The sequence below is a fragment of the Triticum aestivum genome, chromosome 4A, assembly GCF_018294505.1.
Source record: "Triticum aestivum cultivar Chinese Spring chromosome 4A, IWGSC CS RefSeq v2.1, whole genome shotgun sequence".
In the NCBI taxonomy this organism is placed as follows: domain Eukaryota; kingdom Viridiplantae; phylum Streptophyta; class Magnoliopsida; order Poales; family Poaceae; genus Triticum; species Triticum aestivum.
This window is the reverse complement of record NC_057803.1, coordinates 590,528,979-590,550,338: the sequence shown is the minus strand read 5'-3', so window position 1 is coordinate 590,550,338 and position 21,360 is coordinate 590,528,979. Positions and strand designations below refer to the sequence as shown.

At 46.3% G+C, this 21,360-nt stretch overlaps 3 protein-coding genes across 9 annotated transcripts; 1 reads left to right on the top strand and 2 right to left on the bottom strand.

The window, feature by feature from the left end:
* Positions 1 to 344: 344 nt before the first annotated feature.
* LOC123087258 (E3 ubiquitin-protein ligase UPL7) lies at positions 345 to 10,625 on the top strand. Of its 4 annotated transcripts, none has more exons than XM_044509226.1 (15): positions 345 to 490; positions 559 to 681; positions 1,867 to 2,107; positions 3,325 to 3,908; positions 4,518 to 5,498; positions 5,588 to 5,919; positions 6,239 to 6,517; positions 6,608 to 6,860; positions 7,501 to 7,671; positions 7,761 to 7,853; positions 8,514 to 8,621; positions 9,133 to 9,249; positions 9,349 to 9,438; positions 9,609 to 9,698; positions 10,245 to 10,625. In XM_044509226.1, exons 1-14 carry the CDS (start codon positions 422 to 424, stop codon positions 9,690 to 9,692), a joined length of 3,525 nt encoding a protein of 1,174 aa, XP_044365161.1. In that variant the 5' UTR covers positions 345 to 421; the 3' UTR covers positions 9,693 to 9,698; positions 10,245 to 10,625. The 4 variants fall into 4 exon arrangements, with proteins under 4 accessions (XP_044365161.1, XP_044365163.1, XP_044365162.1 ...); XM_044509228.1 differs by lacking the exon at positions 10,245 to 10,625 and having other exon boundaries at positions 6,313 to 6,345; positions 6,428 to 6,517; positions 9,609 to 9,977; XM_044509227.1 differs by lacking the exon at positions 9,609 to 9,698.
* A 36-nt stretch (positions 10,626 to 10,661) lies between these two features.
* LOC123087259 (GDSL esterase/lipase At5g03810) lies at positions 10,662 to 14,022 on the bottom strand. The gene is made up of 5 exons (XM_044509229.1): positions 13,529 to 14,022; positions 13,273 to 13,409; positions 12,940 to 13,173; positions 11,246 to 11,504; positions 10,662 to 11,163 (listed from the first exon to the last, which is right to left on the bottom strand). Exons 1-5 carry the CDS (start codon positions 13,776 to 13,778, stop codon positions 10,970 to 10,972), a joined length of 1,074 nt encoding a protein of 357 aa, XP_044365164.1. The 5' UTR covers positions 13,779 to 14,022; the 3' UTR covers positions 10,662 to 10,969.
* A 2,543-nt stretch (positions 14,023 to 16,565) lies between these two features.
* LOC123082424 (zinc finger MYM-type protein 1) lies at positions 16,566 to 18,819 on the bottom strand. 4 transcript variants are annotated; one of them, XM_044504751.1, is made up of 7 exons: positions 18,486 to 18,819; positions 18,143 to 18,265; positions 17,951 to 18,045; positions 17,575 to 17,623; positions 17,418 to 17,485; positions 16,829 to 17,017; positions 16,566 to 16,741 (listed from the first exon to the last, which is right to left on the bottom strand). In XM_044504751.1, the coding sequence occupies exons 2-7, from the start codon at positions 18,157 to 18,159 to the stop codon at positions 16,680 to 16,682; spliced, it is 480 nt and encodes a 159-aa protein (XP_044360686.1). In that variant the 5' UTR covers positions 18,160 to 18,265; positions 18,486 to 18,819; the 3' UTR covers positions 16,566 to 16,679. The 4 variants fall into 4 exon arrangements, with proteins under 4 accessions (XP_044360686.1, XP_044360685.1, XP_044360684.1 ...); XM_044504750.1 differs by having other exon boundaries at positions 17,575 to 18,045; XM_044504749.1 differs by having other exon boundaries at positions 16,829 to 17,623.
* Between the last annotated feature and the right edge of the window lie 2,541 nt (positions 18,820 to 21,360).

The following is a 21,360-nucleotide window of genomic DNA, read 5'->3' as shown; positions in this document are numbered from 1 at the left end:
TCTCATTGTGGGTAGTCTAAGATTTGTGTGCACGCGTACATGGCGATGATGCCCGCGCCTGTGTGTGTTGTACTATGTAAAAAAAACTGATGTCAGACTTTTAGACATGGAAAATTGAATATTTTTTATGACAAATTATGTTGTCAGGAGGATGACATTCTTTTAGCGAGCATGACAATTGCTGGCAAAAAAATTGAACACGGAAAGGATTCGTCACAATTGTTAAAGAAATTGCCATACTCATGATAATATAATTTTTCATAATAAGTGATTTGCCGTGCCTAAAAATCTGACGTTATTTAAAGGAAAATTATTATTCAATTTTTTTGAGAGAGACTATGCAATTTCCTTCTCAGACAGACAGCCCACTCGCGGGCGGACGCGTCCATCTGTCTCTCTCTCTCGGCTCACGCGCCACGGGATGCAGAAGCAGCCTCCCTCCACCTCCTCGCCGCCGGCGATGTCGGTCCCGCCCTCCGGCCACCGCCAGGTACCCACCCCCTCCCCTCTCGCCCTCCTCCGCCCATTCCCTCCCCGACCTAAACAGTTTGCCCGCAGGTGTCGCTGAGGGGGTCCAGCGCCAGGGAGATCACCCGCGACGCGCTGCTGCAGAAGGTCTCCGAGGAGCGCCAGCTCCGTAGCCACCTCCGCCGCGCCGCCGCCGCCGCCCTCACCATCCAGGTACCCGCCGTCGCCGCACCCGCCCCCCCTCCTCAGCCGCCCACACCTGTTGCGTGCCACTATACCCGACCACCATCCACCAGCCCACCCCCGCGCCCAATTAATCTATCTGGAATCCCGAATTCTGATCGCTGCTCATGACCATGGGCTGTTTGCTCAATTTATTTTGCTATACTTTGGTGGATCTGGCTGCGCCTCGTCTGTCTGGCACAAACAATTGACCTGAAGAATTTGGGGACACCGATTTGATTGGCCTGGCCTGAATCACATAGGGAGATTTCTGGAATGCTGTTTTAATTGTGGTTCTGGGCTTCTGGCTAGCGGTTTGTGAATCCTGAATACTAACAAAAAACTTAGATGCACATTGAACTAGTAACAAACAACCTTGACCTGGGCACAGGTAGGTTTTAATGTTGCTGGCGCCGAATCTAGGAGTTGGATTCAGGTTTGCGCACCAGCGTCCTAACAAAAAGACTTGAGATCAGTCATCAGTGGGGTTTTCTACTTTGAAGTAAGAATGGACCCCAGATTCCTGAAGCTGTGCAGAAATCCTAAAACCGTAGTTTCAATTACGCCGCAACCTACCCCCATGTTGGATAAACTATTGAAGCGTAACGACTCGCTGATTTTTGGTTCTTGCATCGCCCTAAAGAGTTCTACAGCTTTATAGTATACACTGGGAAGAGGAAGTTCTTGAGAGCTACGTGGGGCAATAGAATTGAACGATATCGCTATGTATCTGCTACCTTCGCTTTATGGGCAAATGAATCGGTACTTGTGGTGTTAACACCTTCTGATGTTTTGTTTAATGTCCCTCTATACAGACATCACTGGAAGGTATTTGATGTTAAACACCTTCTGAATTTTCTAGTAAGTTGATGGATATGGAGGCCCTAACAAACTGGAATATTTAATAAATATAACGAAGCATGCCTTTGGTGATCTGTCAGTAGATTATTTTATCGTTTATCCTTATAATCATATCCTGAAGCACCTATAAATTTGTAAGTTTCTTCATGTGTTTTTCTGCCAATCATGAAGAAAAAACATAATATAAAATTCCCAATGTAGTCAAAATAGATGCGACAGCCCTGTAAAAGTGTTCATGTAGAGCTACATTGCTTCAATGATTTTGTGTTGTATACTATATAATGGATTTCCCTGTTACTGTTTTACTTCTGCCAGCGAGTATGGAGAAGGTACCATCTTATCAGAAAGGTTACAGAACAACTTCATGAAGAGTGGGAAGTATTAGTAAACCAGCCTGACATCAACCTGACAAATCAATGGATATCGAGCAAGATGCTTAGGCCATTTCTTTTCTTCATTACTCAACCATCTAGCTGGTACAAGGGGCAACAGACCAAGACTGTGAAGTCTATCTCAAGATGCTTCAAAATCATTTTGAATAGCATAAACTCAATGGGTATGCCTTTTTACTAATCAAACTTCTGCTTTCAGCGATTCTGGTATGTGTGGTAAGCCTGAGCATTTTAGGGACATATTCCTCTTTGAGTCTTTTCCTTTTCTAATTTTGAGGATAATATAAATATAATATATAGAATTTTCGATCCCTGTATGGGGATGTCCTAGTGTACAATAAATTAATTTTAAACTTAAGAGAAATAAACTACTCCCTATGTTTCTATATGCGAGGCGTATTTTGACCTACCCAAATTCATGCTTTGACCAATAATTTAATTAATAACATGTGGGCTATGTTTCACAAAATTGATGCCATTGTATTCATATTCAAAATTTCATGATTGTTATTTGGTACTCCGCCAAGGCGACCCTTTGTTGCTGATGCTCTTCGTGATTTTCATTGACGTCCTGAACACTTTGATTCAGCGGGTAGTCAAAGACGGGTTCCTGCAGTGCCTCACCAACCATCATATTGCCTTGAGCATTTCCCTCTTTGCCAATGACATTGTCATCTTCTGTCACCTAGACGCTCAGGATCATGGCACGATACATGAGCTGCTTCGTTTATTTCTCGATGTGCTCCACTGCACCGACCCAATGCCAGCCTGCGGCGATGAAGCCATCGGTGACGGCCTGTCCTGCCCCATAACCAATTTCCCCATCCCATATCTAGGGCTGCCGCTGTCAGTTCGGCAAATTCCATCATCCATTCTCCAAGCGCTGGTTGATCGGATCGCAGGGAAGTTCACTACCTGGCGGGCAGGATGTCTAAAAGGGGTAAAGCTTGTGCTGGCCCGACACATTCCTAGTACCATGCCAGTGCATATCCTCCTAGCCATGGTACTAAATCCGTCGATTTTCAAGAAGATTGACTGTATCCAACTCGAATTCCTCTGGTATGGTCAGTGGGAAACTAGTTGTCGAGTGGAGGCCAATGTTTCTCAACTGACAGCTGGTCTGCTGGCCGTTGGCGCTTGGCTGATTACTGATAGAAGCTCGCCAGCATGCATATTTGAAGATAAAGCAAAATTATTACATGTTTAGTGCAGAATGTGATGATATCAGCATCATGTCAAAGTGCAATATGGTAAATTAGGCTGAGCATAAAAAAATTGAACTTGACTAGATTCAGGCTTGCTGCAAAACACACACAAATTTGGCACACACCTTTAAAAGATGCACTTTCCTTTTCAACTGACATGTATCTTTTCTATGTAGATCAAAGCAAAAACTTCTGTTCCTTTGTTGTGGGTTTTCCAGAAGAGAGGTCTATTTGGCTTTATCAGGCAAAGAAGCTGATTTCGCTGTGCTCTTGCATCCTTGCCAGGTGTGATCATTGTTGTTGTAAGGATGTAAACATGGTTGAAATTAGTACTCTTACTATGCGGTTGGCCATCTCATTAACTGATTGCAAAACATGGAAAAACTTAACAAGTGAGAATACTAGAGCTGCTGATGCCTCTGTGGAGACTTTGATTGAATTTATTGGCACAAGACAGAGTGGTACATATAGGTGTGTGAGGAGATATATAAAATGTTTTGGTCCCCATATTACACCAGGGAAGATAGATTCTGCGATTGCACCAGATGAGCAGCTCCTGGTTACTGCTAGTGCAGTCACTCTTGCATTGCGCCCTTTCAACTCTACAAGAGCAGACATGGGTGTTGATCTAACTGGTGCTGCAAAGGAATACTTCACACTTATACTCACAATTCCGTATATTTGCAAACGTCTGCCGCCTCTTCTTTTACCTGCTCTAAAACACATATCTGTACTGCAACCGTCTCTCAGCATTTTACTGGTAAGGGTCTTCAAATTTTGATATGGACATAGGCATTTGGTATGCTATTGCATTAATTTTGCATAGAAGCTTTTGCTCTCCAAGGAGTCAGACATTGAACTAATAAATTCCTGTGTTTCTGACATGATAATGAGTTGCTCTATCCGTGTAGTATTCCTCAATTGTTGCAGCTTGAAACCTGTATGTTATAGTTGATCCGCTAATATCTTTGAAGTGGTAATTGTTTTATTCTTACTTTTTAGTTATATATACTCTGTTGGTGGTCTATGTACTGCTGTATAATTCTTTATGACACTAGCTATTAAATTTTAATTTATCATTCCAGCGGTTAATGTTAAGTTAACCAGTTGCAAATTTGTGAAAGATATTATTCCATTACCATGTTCTACCCATCTACAAGTTCTTAGGCCTAGTATTTCTATATAGTGACAACTCATCACTGTGGCATCTTGATTAAAAAAGTTGATTCCATTGTAAGTGCAGAATTGTAGTGTCCTGACACGTTCATCCTTCTAGGGATACCAAAAAGTTTATAATTTATTTGGTGTGATTTTTTTAAATATTGGTATTTAAATGTCGAACTGATCAAGCCATGGCAGGTGGTAGCAGACCTCGAAGGATAAAATATTTGAAGAAATAAGTAAACTGGAGCAGTCAGAGGTTTCTAGTGTTGATAACAGTACCATTCCCTACTGTGGTTGGGCTCTTGGAAATCTTATAACTCTAGCCACAGAGCATGATGATTTATCCAATTTGGGTTGCTTCATTCAAGGGCTAGATTGTTGCCTATATGTTGATGCTATTAACTGTATTTCCCAAAACTTACTGAAATGTTTTGAAGAAAGCAAGGGAATGCTTCATTGCATTGATGATAGGGCCACCAATAATACATCAATTACCGAAGAAGCTGACACCAATGATAGCTGCCGCACGAGAACATTGTTTATGGACCTTCTAAAGCCAATTTACCAGCAGTGGCACCTTAGAAAGCTATTGATATTGGCAAAGGAGGATGTTCCGCGCGAGAGGGAAACCAACCATGACCTAGATCAAAGGCAGGTCAAATGTCGGAGCCTAAAGTTAACGGATATTATATGCTTTTACTATTACATGCTCAGAATTTTCTCTTCCCTGAACCCATCTGTTGGTCCATTGCCTATTCTCAACATGCTCTCATTCACCCCGGGATTTCTTGTTGATTTGTGGGGAACGTTAGAAATATCAATTTTTGGGCAAACTGGCCACAAATCACAGGAACCTGAGCATGAAAAACAATTGGCTGGAAGTAGTTCAGGTGAGCAAATATCCTCCACAAAGCAAAGACGGAATGCCAAGGACACACCAAAAAAGTGGGCAAATGTGCTCCATAAGATTACAGGAAAATCAAATGATGCAGATGACACCAATTTGAGTGACAGTTTGACTTCTGAGAATTCTAATGACGATGCATTAATTTTATGGGATATTGAGACTATGAGGCAAGGATCTGAAGGTATCGGGAAGGATGTAAATCACATGTTGCATCTGTTCTGTGCAATATATGGACATCTATTACTTGTGCTAGATGATATTGAGTTTTATGAGAAACAGGTAATATTGCCTCATCCACACACCATCTTTCTGTCTATTTCTCTCCACCAATGTATTGATGATGTGCTTTCCCTTCTCTGTTTCCACAGATTCCTTTCACTCTAGAGCAACAACGGAAGATTGCATCAGCACTCAATACGTTTGTGTACAACTCTTTCCTTCAGAATAGTGGAAGCGGCAACAAGCCTCTTATTGACGTGACTGTGAGATGTCTTAATCTACTCTATGAAAGGGACAGCAGACACAGGTTCTGTCCCAGTTCCCTGTGGTTGTCACCCGCCAGAACTGGCAGAATTCCAATTGCAGCTGCTGCCAGAGCCCATGAGGCAGCCTTTGCTAGTTTAGTCGGAACTACTTCAGGAATTCCTACCCGCAGCTCTGTACTTACCACAGTACCACATGTATATCCGTTTGAGGAGAGGTATTTAACTGTCTAGGTTTATTCATTGGCCCTATTATGCTTGTATTGCAGTACATAAATGAATGCAATGCTGCACATGGCTGAACCTAAAAACAAAGTACTTATGTAAACCAATATAAGACCTTTTAGATCACTACTTCAGTGATCTAAAAGGTCTTATATTAGTCTACAGAGGGAGTATATCTTAGTGTATTTTATGGGATTGCTCGATGAGTGGCTACATCAAATTTATTTTTACATGCAGGGCATATTTTTAAATATTGTAGCAATTTTATCCGATACTAATTATTCTTAACATCATTTGATGTATTTTACTCAGAGTGCAGATGTTTAGAGAATTTATTGAGTTAGACAAAGCATCAAGAAGAGCTAACGGTGAAGTCTCTGGGCCAGGTCCAGGATCCATCGAGATAGTCATTCGTCGAGGTCATATCGTTGAAGATGGATATAGGCAGTTGAATTGTCTTAGATCTAAGCTGAAATCTTGCATTCATGTGTCGTTTGTCAGTGAATGTGGCCTCCCTGAAGCTGGTTTGGACTATGGTGGTCTATCAAAGGAGTTCTTAACTGATCTGTCCAAGGCTGCCTTCAGTCCAGAGTAGGTCTTCTGGGAAATTACAAGCCCTTTAATATTTGTTTCTCCAATGCAGAAGCTCTGATACTATCTTTTTTCTTCTTCTTTGAACAGATATGGACTGTTTACACAAACATCAACATCTGATAGTAGCATAATTCCAAGCAGTTCTGCTAAGCTTTTGGACAATGGCATTGATATGATTGAATTTCTTGGTCGAGTTGTCGGCAAAGCACTCTATGAGGGGATCCTCTTGGACTACTGTTTTTCACAAGTATTTGTGCAAAAACTTCTAGGGCGCTATAGTTTTTTGGATGAATTATCAACACTTGATTCTGAACTTTATAGAAGTCTAATGCAACTCAAGGTATTCTAGTATTTTATTATGGTTCCTTTAAAACGCTGATCAAGTTAAATGTTGTGAGCTTTATGGGTATTTCAAAAAGAAATTCTTAGCATGCTGTTCCAATCTTGAAATGTCTAACCATTTAGTATGTTCAAGATAGGTAGATACTGGAACCTCTAGCAGTCAATACCAGGGATTTGAAAGCTATCTTAGGAATAGAAACCGCTCCATGGTCGATCCTGGTTCTCAACAAGTGTGGCGATAGCTCGAGAACCGCAAACATAATTTTGAATTCAAATTTGCAAACCGGTCAAACTGGACAAAGTTAAATTTTGATTTTTGAATCGGAGTGGTCTGGGATTCTCAGGGAGCACCAAATATTATTGACATTTTTCGTCCGTTTTCTGAACCCTAGTCAATACCATGCATTTATTACAATTCAATGATTCATCATATAACTTTGGCAAATGTTTCCTCGTCTATTAAGCCTCAGCAAAATTTGTTGTGGTTTTTTGGATTAATAATTCTGCATTGACTTGTACGACAATGGTAGATCTCCCTATAGATAGACTAAATATGGCATTTAGTGAGGTATCTTTCTGAGTAAAATCTGATGGACACATTTTGACAACAACTCTATACTTGGTTTTCCATCAAACAGCACTATGACGGGGACGTCGAAGAACTTTGTTTGGATTTTACTCTGACTGAAGAGTTAGGCGGGAAAAGAATCGTGCATGAACTGAGACCGAGTGGCAAAAATATCTCTGTCACAAATGAAAATAAATTGCACTATGTTCATGCGATGGCAGACTACAAGCTTAACCGCCAGGTTTGTTACTTCGCTCCTATTTGTAATAATTTAAAAGCTTTTATTCTGTATCGGTAAGCAATCTTCTGATAAAATCATAAACCCTGCAGATACTTCCGTTTTCAAATGCATTTTACAGAGGACTCAGTGATCTCATCTCACCATCTTGGCTGAGCTTGTTTAATGCAAATGAATTTAACCAGGTAATCCTCTCATTCTTTGTTGATACTACTGAATCTGAATTGCCCTTTATGGATGATCCTCGAAGCGGATTTAAAATTCCTTAAACTGGAATAATAAATATAAAATTCTGAGATTATAAACTTGGATGCAAACACCAACATTTAAGATCAAAGTTATTGAGTTTGCTATATTATGTTATAATTGTATAAATCAAAATTATTTATTTAAATAGTAAAAATCAAAATAGTACTTTAAGTTGAATCTGAAAATACTAATTTTGGGCCAAGGCCCAAACTAATGTAGTGGTAATGATAAGCCCCAAAAGTATTATGTGGTTGGCATGTAGAGAAAATTTAAATATATATACACCCCTTGCTAAGATAGTACACTTATGCACTTCAAAAAGTCTTGAATATTTATAGTATAAAAACGGATAGAGTATGTGTAATTGCCAACCTTTTGCACAAAAATATGATCAGATGTGAACTTGACAAGGAAAAACAGCTATAAGTCTACTTCCTTTTTTGTAGAGCTCTTAATTGCATTTGCACAAATACTCGGTTCTTAAAATCTATTTTCAAGCTTCTATTTCCGGTATCTGCCATAGCAATTGCAGTTTAGTAGTTTGCATTTTTACGCCCATGTTTACAGTGCTAATGTATGATTGCCACATACAACAGTTACTTTCAGGTGGATCTCAGGATTTTGATGTTGATGATCTGCGGAACAACACCAAGTACACCGGTGGTTATACCGAGTCAAGTCGAACTGTTAAACTCTTTTGGGAGGTATGTGAAGTTGTCTCATTTTGGCCAGAGGGTGGTGCCCATGTAAATAGCTTGCCAATATGAGTTGGTTAAGAAGGAAGTTACTGACCACATGACACTAATCCCCAACCCCTTATCAAACTGGCAAATATAAAATACTCCCTCAGTAAACTAATATAAGAGCGTTTAGATCACTAGTTTACGGTGGGAGTATAAGAGAAGGTAGACAGGCATTTACAGGAAAATTTTCTCTCATGTATAGCTTGGTGGTACCCTATGTTATTGCTATCATACTACATGTCCATGCTATTAGCTTGTGGAGCTCGTGGACTCTTTTCTGTTTTGTGCTAAAAATGGTATCTGCGTGGAATATGATGGGCATGCTTTGCTGCCCCCATTGGCATGCAATGCACGCATCCATCTGGTATAGCCAAATATCTGTTTTGCTGAGCAACTGCAATGCAAATATAATATCTTATACCATGCTGAATCGAAACAGCCGTAACAGCGTGTCAAGCACTGGAACATGCAGGTTATCAAAGGGTTTAAGCCGACAGAACGCTGCCTGCTCCTAAAGTTCGTGACGAGCTGCTCGCGAGCCCCGTTGCTCGGATTCAAGTACTTGCAGCCTGGTTTCACAATTCACAAGGTTCGATCAAGCAGGCCGAGAAAGCCTTTTGTTTCTCCCTTCCAGCAGCTTGGTTGGTATATTCAAAAGTTCCATGTGTCCTTCTTGTTGTTTACCTAGGTTCCATGCGATGTGACCCTTTGGGCTTCAATCGGAGGGCAAGACGTGGATCGCCTCCCATCTGCTTCGACATGCTACAATACGCTCAAGGTACAACCCGCCGTACGGCATCCGTGTCGTCTCTGCGCCCTGCTGCTTTCATATAATATGCCGAAGTCGAGATTGTTCGGCATCCTAACTTGTCGTAACAGCTCCACATTGAGCATTATTGACCACCACGGCATGTAATTCTCCTTTGTTTCTTTGGAAAATTGCTGCAGCTTCCGACGTACAAGCGGTCGAGCACGCTGAGGAGCAAGCTGCTGTACGCGATCAGCTCGAACACCGGGTTTGAACTGTCGTAGGTCGAGGTACGTTCGCCATGCATGTTGTGCTGCTGTGAGTAGATGGAGAGAGGGGCAGCGAAATTGTATCAGAAACCTGTATATCTTGCCGTAAATGTATTGTGGTTGATTACTGATTTGTTTTGGGTGGAATGGATTGTCATGAGCACGTTGACCCCTGCCTATTTTTGTGTTTGTTCGACCCCTTTTTTTGTCTACTTTTATGGCTGATTTTTAACTACAGATTGTATATAAAATAAGCACAGCGCAAGACGGCGTGCAAATTGTTGTAGACTTTCGATTGAAGGACTTTTCCTCTCTTTTTTTCGATTGAGCTTGACGGGTTATTTCAACCATTTTATTCATCATCATGCCACACGGGTCACTAAAATTAGCAAAAGCATCGTTGGGTGCCGCTATATTACATCACGGATCACATTCACATCACACAAAGTTTCATTTTGAGTAAATAAAATCCACCGTTTGTCGAAAAAAACTTGTCTCCATGTCAAGCATTGGTGCTTGACGTCAATATAATTAACTTTTATTTGTTTCTTTGGATATGTGTGTCAGCTTCCAACGTACAAGCGGTCGAGCACGCTGAGGAGCAAGCTGCTGTACGCGATCAGCTCGAACACCGGGTTTGAACTGTCGTAGGCGGTGGAGGTACGTTTGCCATGCAAGCTCTGCTGCTGTGAATAGATGGAGAGAGGCGCAGCGAAATTGTATCAGAAACCTGAATATCTTGCCGTAAATGTATCGTGCTTGATCACTGATTTTGTTTCGGGTGGATTGTTAGCCCATTGACCCCTGCCTATTTTTGTATTTGTTCGACCTGGTTTTTGCCTACTTTTGTGGCTGATTTTTTACTACAGATTGTATATAAAATAAGCACAGCGCAAGAGGGTGTGCAAATTGTTGGAGACTTTCTATTGAAGGACTTGTTTTTTGAAATTGTTACTCCCTCCGATCCATATTAATTGACTCATCTTTGGAAATCTTTTGTTTCTTCATCCTTTATTTCGACATTTTTATTGATATAATAATGCCATGCGGATGTTAACTAAATAAAATTAGCAAAAGCCTAGTTTCAGTGCCGCTATATTACATTACGGACCACATTCACATCACACAAAGCAAGGACATATAGCAGTGCCTAGTACAAACAATACATAGGAAAACGAAACAGCAGGAGAGATGATCTAGTGGTAGAGATCACAAGCAAGAAAAGCTAGTAGGTAAACAGATACTACATGCACAAGACGGTCAGTCATGACACGAGGGTGAGGACTGAGCGGCTAGGAGATGAGCTGGAGTCCCTGGAGCAGCAGCGCGTCGGCGAGCACCTTGTTGGCGGCGTCGGTGGGGTGGAAGCCGTCCCAGAAGACGTACCCCGTGGCGTTGGCGCACGTCCCCGGCGCCCCCTGGTGGCACAGCACCGACGTCTCGATCGTCCCCGTCCCGCAGCACGCACGCCGAGACTCGAAGAACCCTGCAGTTCACCATCCATTTACATCCGTGTAGATATATATATATAGCGATGGAAAATTGAGTTTGAGGAGCAGCGTACGTACCGGCGCTCATGGGGTCGGCGACGAGGTTGAGGAGCGGGTTGTAGATGTCGAAGACGACGAGCTTGAGGTCCGAGTGCCGCTTCTTGGCCGCGTCCGACGCCGCCTGCAGCTTGGTGTTGAAGGTGAGGGAGTCGTTGTTGAGCCGCTCCACGCAGCCGCCCCCGCCGCCACCGCCGAAGAGGGTGACCGACGCCGGTAGGCACCCCATGGGCGGCAGCGACGTCACCCCGATCCGCCGCGCTCCCAGCCCATACAGCCTCTGCATGCATCCAGCCGTTTAATCAACGAAATCTTGAACCAGTACAGTACTACGTAGTATCGTACGAAGTGATCCAGCTCTTGCCTGTCTGTTTCTTTCTACCCCAGGTGTACGCGGTTCTATCTACTCCCTCCGTTTCAGTTTACAAGTCCTGCGCGTATACCTAGGTTGCCAATTTTATCTCTCTAATATAAACTATATAACACCAAAATTATACCGTTTGAAAATAGAACATCTGAAGTTTATATTGGTATATTTTTTGTAATATATGATTTATATTAGGTTGGTCAAATTGACGACCTAGGGGTACGCGTATGCCCTATAAACTGAGAGAGAGGGAGTAGTAGTTCCATGGATCATTTACTGCATGCATGCACTGGCGAGTGTGCCTCGTTACTAGAGTTATGATCTTGCAGCCAGCAACCAACCGTGTCAGCAGCGTCTTCATGCAGGCAGGAACAAGGCCGGTTCGCCATGCATGTGACACGGTAAGCTGTTGAAAACTAGTCCGTAGCTAGTAATGGCGGGCATTGACCGTGGATGCGTGCGAGGACGGTCGCCATGGATGGCAGGGTCATGTGCGTGGTAGTAAATGGAGAGGAGGCATGCAGACGCAGGGAAATGTTGCAGGTTTTGCCTTGGCATGGGTGTGAATCCATGGACATATGTGTCCATGCATGGCGCAGATGCATTTACGAGCAACGAGAATTGATTCTAGCGCTGTGCTTTCGCACCGCACATGGGTGCACCAGACCAGGGTATGATCAGGATAGGGGCAACGGAGAAATTACCGCCTGTACGTGGTGGTTACTGGTTGAGGCCGCCTAACTTTGTGACCGGTGAAATATGTCTGTTCCGTGCCCATGAGGTAGGGCTAGTGTTTCACACTGCTCGTCAGAAACCACCACCCCATGTTGGTTGAGCAGCGGAGTTACTGAGGCCATTGAATCCCTCCCTGCATGCGGTCCTATCCATCCATAGCCCCATTAGGCACTGTGACCTTCAATCCATTCACACACTCTGCTGCAGGTTATTCAATTGCCTGTCTGCTCCAGATTCAAGTTTCACCATAACTCGATCTCACTGTACAGTCTAGTGCAATGCAAGGATATATATATATATATATATATATATATATATATATATATATATATATATCAACTCAATTTTAGGAGAGCACCGGTGTTAAAAGGACAGCCTATATATATTGCTTTGCAAAATGTTCTGAAATCCAGAATCAGTTTACCCCCCTAATTAACTAGCTAGCTAGGAAATACTAACTTCATTTTATCTTGAACAGTGCAACAACTTGGTGCCAGCAACTGAGATGGTTAAACTGACCATGCATGCATTTTCAGTTCATCTACCAAGAGCAAGATTCATGAACATCACTGTTTTTTGGGTTGTTGGTAGATGGTAATTAATCACTAGTTACCTCGACGAAGGCGGTGAAGGGCTGCATGAGCGCGTCGGCGAACTGGTCGGGGGTGTAGGCGGCGGCCAGCATGGCGTTCACGTAGTAGTTCTGCACGTAGTCGCTCGTCCCGGCGCTCACCACGTAGATGGACCCGGACGTGAGCGCCGCCGCGCGCTTCTCGCCGGCCACCGCCGCCACCTTGGACTGGTACTCCTTGAAGTAATCCAGCTGCCGCCCCAGCGAGATGGCGCCCTGCATCGTCCATTCATGCGCCCGGCCGTCCGTGAATTCATTTATTTTACACACACACACACTAGCTCAGAAATTTTATGAGATGAGTTGGTGGCGTACGTAGAGCGCGGCGGTGGCGTCGAGGTAGCCGGCGGCGCCGGAGGCGAAGTTGGCGCCGTGGAGGAGGGTCCTGTTGTCGCTCTGCGCCTCCTCGCTGAGGTACGCCGGCGGGTACGAGCTCAGCCCCAGGCTCTCCACTGCCAAACAGCTCACCACGATCCACACGTACGCACGCCATTAATTTCGTCATTATCTCATCCATTGAACCATCGAAGAAGGTGACAAGAAAACTGAGAGGACGGAGGTGAATGCATACCGGTGTAGTCGGTGGCGAGCTTGCCGTTGCAGAAGCGGCCGGTGGGCGCGTGGGTGGCCGGGAAGTCGCGGCCGTAGGGCGGGAAGTCGGCGCGCACCAGCGTGGCCAGCCGGTTGTTGTTGCCGGCGTCCACCACCGAGTCCCCGAAGATCATCACGCCCGGCACCAGCGCCTGCCCCGCGCACCGCGACGCCGCCTCCGACAGCAGCAGCAGCAGCGCCCACGCCGCGACGGCCATCTGGCGGTGCATTGTTCGATCGGCACAGCTGGTACGTACGTACGCGCGTGGTTTCGGAGGAGAAGCAGGCGGTGGGGAGTAGATGTAGACCGACCGTGGGGAGCTGTGCTGCTTTCGGTTGACAGACGCGGCTGGTCGGCCGGTGGTGTGGGTGCGAGCGTGAGTGTGGGTGAGGGTGGTTCTAAAGACTAAATTAAAGGAAGAGGCGGAGGGTGAGAGAGGGACGCGTACCGGTCAGCGTGGATCTCATCTGCGGTATTCAAGACCGAGTTACTGCTGCCTTGGGAGGGTAGAAGAAGGGGGTGGTGGTGGGAACCCGAGGGAAAACATTCAATGACACAAATTGTCACCCGCAAATGGACTCTAGGCCTGTTTGATTCAGTTCAAAGGATCCTTTGTAAAGGATTTTTTGGATGATTTAAAAATTTATATAAAGGCCTCTTTTGACTAAAAAGCTTGGAACCTAACTCCGCATATATAGTCTCCTTCGGGCGGCTCGAGAGGAACCCTAGCCGCCAGCCATCGACCTACCCCGCTTCAACACCTACCCTAAACACCGTCCGCACATATTGAGGTGCCACTGCATATGCCTCTTCGACCGCCCTTTCACTTCGCGCTGACGGGTTCTTCGCCGTGTGGCCAGCGACAAATGTGGCGCTGCCAAGCTCGCCACCTGGCACCCCTTGCACTGCAGTGCGCCTCTACTCCCCTCCATGGCTCCATCGACATGGCTGCCCCCCCCCCCCCCCTTCCATCACACGTTGGCTCCATCAACCTGGCTGGCGAACAGAACTTCCCCGTGCCATCGCCAACGATGATGGCGCATGTGGCCGTCATTCAACCTTCCCACAATTCCTGTAGTCCTTGCAAGTCCTCGATCAAGGTGTTGTGGTGGGTCTCAGCGACCGCCAGGGGGGAGGGGAGGGCCCGTTGGTACCGCAGTGGTGGCGCCATGCTCCAATCTACCTGTTTCCCCTGTCCGTCCCATGTTGACATCAACATTGCCTCTTTGTTGTTTTGCCTACTCAAAATCCTCCCATGGCGATTGATGTGTTGGGGTGATCTTAGTGTTCTCCGTGCGGTCTCACGCGGTGTCTTTGCTCTTTGATGGCATATGATGCCCACCCCACCTTGCAATTTGTTTTGGTTGTCCCTATAACGGAGCCTCAAGTCAAGGTCTGTTCATGGATGGTCTCACGACTTGCCTTGCTATAGTAGCATGCCCTTTGGCGGAGCTTGCGGTCATGTCAATGACACTTGTTGATTGTGTTTCCTTCCGTATCATACCATGGGCATCCAGAACGTGCGTGTGTGTCTCTGGCAGCCTACAAGGTCTTGGTGTTGTGATACCCTTGAAGAAAAGGTTGGGCGGGCCAGCTCAAAGAAAGCACAAATATCAAGTCTGTAACTACCCTAGTTCCTTAGTTTCTGAGTTTTTCACTGTTGCTTTTTCTATAAGATCTTTGGCCTGCACGAGCATCATTAGTCAGTCATTAGGTTCGGTCATTGCTAGGAGCATGTATCTGGTTGGTTTTTGACGTGTGGGCATGTTAGTTGTGTACAAAGCATAGGTATTAAGAAGTTAGCCAAAATTCTCGGCGGGCCATGGACCAGGTCTGCCCGAATGAAGCTTCGCCCCTGCCCTTGGATGAAGCTTGCATATACTTGCGACCCTTGCGACGATGATTGTTGTGTATGCTGGCTAGCCTATGGCTTTTCATGGGCACTCACCTCGCTCTTTTTCTTTTCCGTTTGCTATATGTACCCTTTTTTGTCATGGTTTCTCTGATAAAATGGGTTGATCAGATTCTCGTTCCTTTTTTTCCTTTTATAAGCTGGATCAATCTATTTTCTTAAATGAGGTCATATTGAGATGGTACATAGTTGGAGTACAACTGAAGGGCCGTGGTGGAGAAAGCTGGCCAGTGGCTGCGGTGTGGTGGCACTGTGTAGAGCTCCGGGAAACCCCCCATAGTAAAAGAGGGAGGGGGTTGCTATTGACTTGTCTACGCGCCACCTTGCCTCGTGGATGAGACGATTCTACCTCTACTGCATATAGCAAAGCAAATGATAAGCATGGGCCAGCAGCTAGCATATTCCATTCATTTTGGTACATTACATTCTTGGCCATTCAGTTTTCACCATGTAGTGGAACACTAAATTGTAACCAACCATGCATGTGAAAGATAGCGTAATGCACATATTTTCTACTTATTGTATTTATACATCTAGAGATTTTTTATGATACATCATATTACTCAAAATAGTGTGTAGTATTTACTTGATCCAGGGGCCAGTATGGATCGGTCAATTTTTTGCTTTTGGATATATTGGTACTTCCTTATTAGGGGTAGATTTGTTCTTTAATGATTATAAATAATGTAGTAACCCTTAACTAATTAATCCTATCCTACCCGGCGCCATGTGTTCAGATCAGATCAGCGGGTTCGCGTACGCTTGACTTGCAATTAATTCCGGACGGCGGAATCGATGCGTACGTTTAGTGTGTAGTGCTTGTGAGCCGGGTCCAGCGCTAACATTGAGTTCTTCCCCGGCAACCTACTAAGCTTCGCCTTGCACGGCTCATGGTGTTCGCTGTTGACATGGAGACCCTTCTTGGCCAGCCGGACATGAACAACGGTAACGACGAGGAACCGTGTATGAAGACGTTGGGCCTCATCTAGCCGATGGACGTAGACCAGTGGCGGATCCAGGATTGGAGCAAGCCCCGGGCCCAAATTTTTTTTTTTGTCGCGAGAGAAAAACTTAAAATCCATCAAGCTACAGCTACCTCAAATATGGCTCAATTGCATCAAATATTTAGAATTTAAACTCAATGCTTAAAGATACAACAAAATAGATAAGAAGATGACAAGAACTACAAACAGTACGTGCAGTACAAAGAGTACCAAATCAATTGTTTCCTTCATCAGTGTCTTCCATAACTTGATCAACGGTGGAAGAAGAGCCAACACCTTAAGAGAAATCAGAAGCAAAATTTCATGAGAGAAGACATAAACATGAAGTGAAACAATTATCATTGTACAAAGTTGAAAACTTACTACTACGACGAGGTAAAGTTCCTTTGCGAAATCTATAGTCTTGAAAGCGATATATAATAGCATCATCATCAACCTTTGCAAATATTTCTCGCTCAATATTGCACACCATGGAATAATTCAACCAATCATCACCCATCTTATTCCTCAACTCAGTCTTGATAATACTCATAGCTGAGAAAGCTCTTTCCACTGATGCGGTTGCAACAGGCAAAATCAATGCCAACTCAATAAGACGATATACCAAAGGAAAGACTATGTGTCTATCAGTTTGGACCATCTTCACAGCAAGACTACCAAGGTCATTACAACTAACAAAACTTGGATCAGCTCTCACATCAGCAATGAAGTTTTCAAGTTGGTTTCTAAGGACAAAAGAAATCTCATATATGGAGAAGTCATTAGCATACATCTGAGCAAGTTGAACAAGTTTGTCTTCATCAAAATTAGCAAATGAGTTCCTTGGATCAAGACAAGCAATGCATCTCAACAATTGAGTAGATCTTTCAGCAAAGCGGTTATTTAACTCAGTAATTATTTGGTCAAGCAGAACATTGAATATTTCATATCTGAAGCGTTGATAGAAAGTTACCATTTGACCACCACGCCCCCTTGAACGACCCCGAGCGGGTATTGAACGACCCCTTTGTGTTAAATTTTCTGCATCATCATGAATGTTCTCTAATACATGCAAAACAGATGTCCACATCTCAATAAACCGACACAAAGTTTTATGATGTGAGCCCCACCGTGTATCTCCAGGTCTTACAAGGTTGGTTGCTTGGTTTTTCCCTCTTCCTGAAAAAATTTCCCCAGACTCCAATTGACTCACAATATTATCATGTTGTTCTTGGGCTAGTTCATCATGTCTCTTACAAGAAGCATTGACGGTGTTGACAATCAAAGTTATGTGGTTAAAGAAATCCAATACAGAGGAACAACACTTGACAACAGCAACAACCACTAACTGCAACTGATGGGCAAAGCAATGAATATAAAATGCATAAGGATTTTCATCTAGTATCAACCTTTGCAACCCACGAAATTGTCCTCTCATGTTAGAAGCTCCATCGTACCGCTGCCCTCTCAATTTAGACATAGACAAGCCATGTTTAAGAAACATACCATCCAAAGCTGCTTTTAGAGAAGCTGCCCTTGTGTCACCAACATGCTTAATCCCAATGAACCTCTCAATCGCATACCCATGTTTATCGACATACCTACATAACACAAAGAAGCACGAGAAACCAACAATTAGATACTACAGTACTACTATTAGTAAGGAACAAAACAACAATTAGATACAAAGTTACTAACCTTAAAACCATAGCCATTTGCTCCTTTATTGATGCATCTCTGGACTCATCAACAAGTAAAGAAAAATTTCTATCTCCAATGTCATCAATAATTACTTTGGTGGTCTCCTTTTCATCTTTTATTCTACAAAATGAAATGAAATTGATATTCAGTTAGTATTAACACCTTAACAGTAGCAACAGGCCAACAACAACACTCACAAAGAACTGGCAGCAGCAGTATGAAATTGATATTAACAGTAGCATTGTAGCAACAACATTTACATTCAAATACAGCAGGCAGCAGCAGATCAAAAATGTTCAAAAATACAGCAGGCAGCAACAGGCAGCAGCCAATCCATTACCAATCCAGCAGACCAGGAGAGGCCGGAGCAGAGTGGGCGAGCCGGGCAGCCAGCGAGCAGCGGAGCAGCAGCACTGCAGCAGGGCCAGCAAGGCAGCAAGGGGCCGGGCGCGCGCAGGCGAGCAGCAAGCCGCCAGGCGCCAGCGGGGGACGGCCGGACGGGCGACGGGGTGAGGCGTGAGCGGCGGTCGGCGGACGGGCGGAGCCGCGGAGGCCGGGGGGCGCGGGGCCGCGGGCGACGGGGCGGGCGGACTGGGGCGGGCGGCGGCGGCGGACTCACCTGCCTGCCTGCGCGTTCGTGGCTGCTGCCTCCAGTTTCGCTAGGTCTGCGATTGGCATCGAGCGAACTGGAAACGAGTGTGTTGGGTTGGGCCCTGGCTGTTAGTTGGGCTAAGCCCCGGGCCCAATTCAAAAACATACCTAGGTATTAACTAAAAAAAAAGCCACGCCCCGGGCCTGGGCCCTGGGGGCCTGGGGCCCAGATCCGCCCCTGACGTAGACGACAGAGCGAGTCAAGCCCGATGGAGATCGACGCCATGCTAGTGTGTGGCCTTGAACAGGAGCCCCTGGTTTCAGGCGATATGCTCGAATCGACTTCGACGACAGCTCACCTCAGGCGACATCACACGAGAACGCGGCAAGGAGCGGTGTTAGTGCCGGTGTTCAGTTCCTCCCGAGAAGCCTCGCGCTCAATCTCAATTTTTTTTTAGAAAAGGAGGATGACCCCCAGCCTCTGCATCTGGGAGATGCATATGGCCACTTTATTGATTATTCTCGAGGACCTTACAAAGTATTACAACAATATGCCTGAATCCGTCATCTTGACAACATATGCCACTACTCCTATTCAAATGATGCAGGGGTGCTACCTGGGCCACATACCCAGACTACTCACCTAATCCTATCATCCAAAGCCAGAAGCCCCATCCGAGCCACATACTGGGTCTGGGGCAAAAACTGGTCTGACGCACTCACATGTGTCGTCGCCGCCATCTTCCACATGTCCGTCTTCAGAGCAGATATTGAGGCTTCTACCTTGTGAGGTCACTCCGTCATCGACGCCACCTTGACGCCAGACAACTACCTCCACCTGCGCGAGTCCATCACCGCGCATCGGGCGCCGAGTCTCCACCGCACCACGCCGCCGAGATCCGCCGTCATCAATGTGAAGGATGAAGCACCGCTCCACCAAAAAGGCGCCCGCTGCTCCCTCGATCCCGTGTACGCCTCCAAGAATGACGCCCCCAAGAAGGAAACGACACCAATGCGCCGCCGTCATCCGATCAACTGATCTAGGGTTTCCCCCGGAGGTAGCGGATAGAGGTCTAGAGCTTCTCCACGGCGATGCCTTCAAGAAGGTAATGACACAACAGGGTGTCACCAACGCCGGCCATGGCATGAAGCCGAGCACAAGGTTTTCACCCGGATCCGCTCGAAGAACCTCCATCACGTAATGTGTGCACGGGTCGCCGCCGATCTGAGCCGCCGCACAACGAGCAGGCCGCACCGGCCAGATCAGATCTGTCCGGAGAGCACAACCTGCATGGTGCCGACCCAACCACCAGGCCCTCCATGCCGCCACCGCCGATCCGAGGTCAGATGGTGTGTCGCCGCAGACCCGGCCGCCGCCGCCGAACGCCGCCACGCAGCCCGAGGCAGAACCGGCTGTCGCACCCCACCATCGCCGCCCTTGGCCAAGGCAGCCGCCGCGCCGCCGTCGGAAGGCAAGCCCGCCGCGCCGCCAGGCCAGATCGGCCCTTGGCCGAGGCAGCCGCCGCGCCGCCAGGCCAGATCGGCCGCGCCACCCATGCCGCGGGGCGCCGCACCACCCCCACGGCGCAGGCAAGAGGGAGGACCCCCGCCACCGCCGTCAGCCCCGGGCCATCGCCGGCGGCGTCCTTCGGCGGCGGCGGAGGGAGGGGAGGAAGGGAGGGGAGGGGACCGACGGCGGCTAGGGATCGAGATCCCGCCCGAGTCGCCCGAGCGGGGGCGACGCGGGGGGCTCTCTGTTATCCGCTCAATCTCAATTACGAGGCTATCAAGGTTATATGATGAAACGAGTGCTTGACCATGGCGGGAAGGTTGTCTACGAGTATCCATCCGCATATGGACGGGTTCGTGGACAATGATATAGTAGCCGGCCATCCAACCATGCAAACATACATTTTCAAACCGGACGAATTACACACAAACCGGATAATTTTCATCAAACTGGACAAAAATCTTTACATTTCCAACACATTTCAACTAAACTATAGCAGAATGGGCTATTTTAACCTAGTATAAATGATCGTCGGCCATGACGGCACCCGTGTCCCACGACCTGTCTTTCCCATGTCCGGCAGCAAGCTCACCGGCCGACTGTGAGATCGGGAAGTGAAGCTTCACTGGGAGGGGGAGAGCGGTGGCCTTTACGAAGCCCGGCAAGACGTCGGCAGTGGCCTTCCTGGGACCCAAGCGGTGGCGGCCCCCGATGTTCTACTCTTCTTCACTATCGACAACGACACCCGTGGAAGTGCCGACCTTGTTGTTTGTGGCGGCGGGGCGCGAACGATGGTGGCGGCGCAGTCGATGCAAAGCTAGCAACGTCCGCCGTCTCATGCGCCACGTCGTCGGCCGCCTCTTCCATTGTCTCGTCGGCATCGCTGCCCTCCGAAGAACTCGCCGGCAAGCTAGTCGTATCCGCTGGCCAATGGGTCTTCCAGTTGGCTACAATGCCGGAGAGCTCCTACTTTTGTTCGGTGGAGAGGTTGCCCCAGAATGCTTTGGAACTCGAGACTATGGCGAGTGTGATGCAGAGAGGTGATAGGGAGCGAAGGAGTGATGCGGCTCTTGCCGGGCCTGGTCATGTATAAATAGCGGGCGCCGACCAAGCC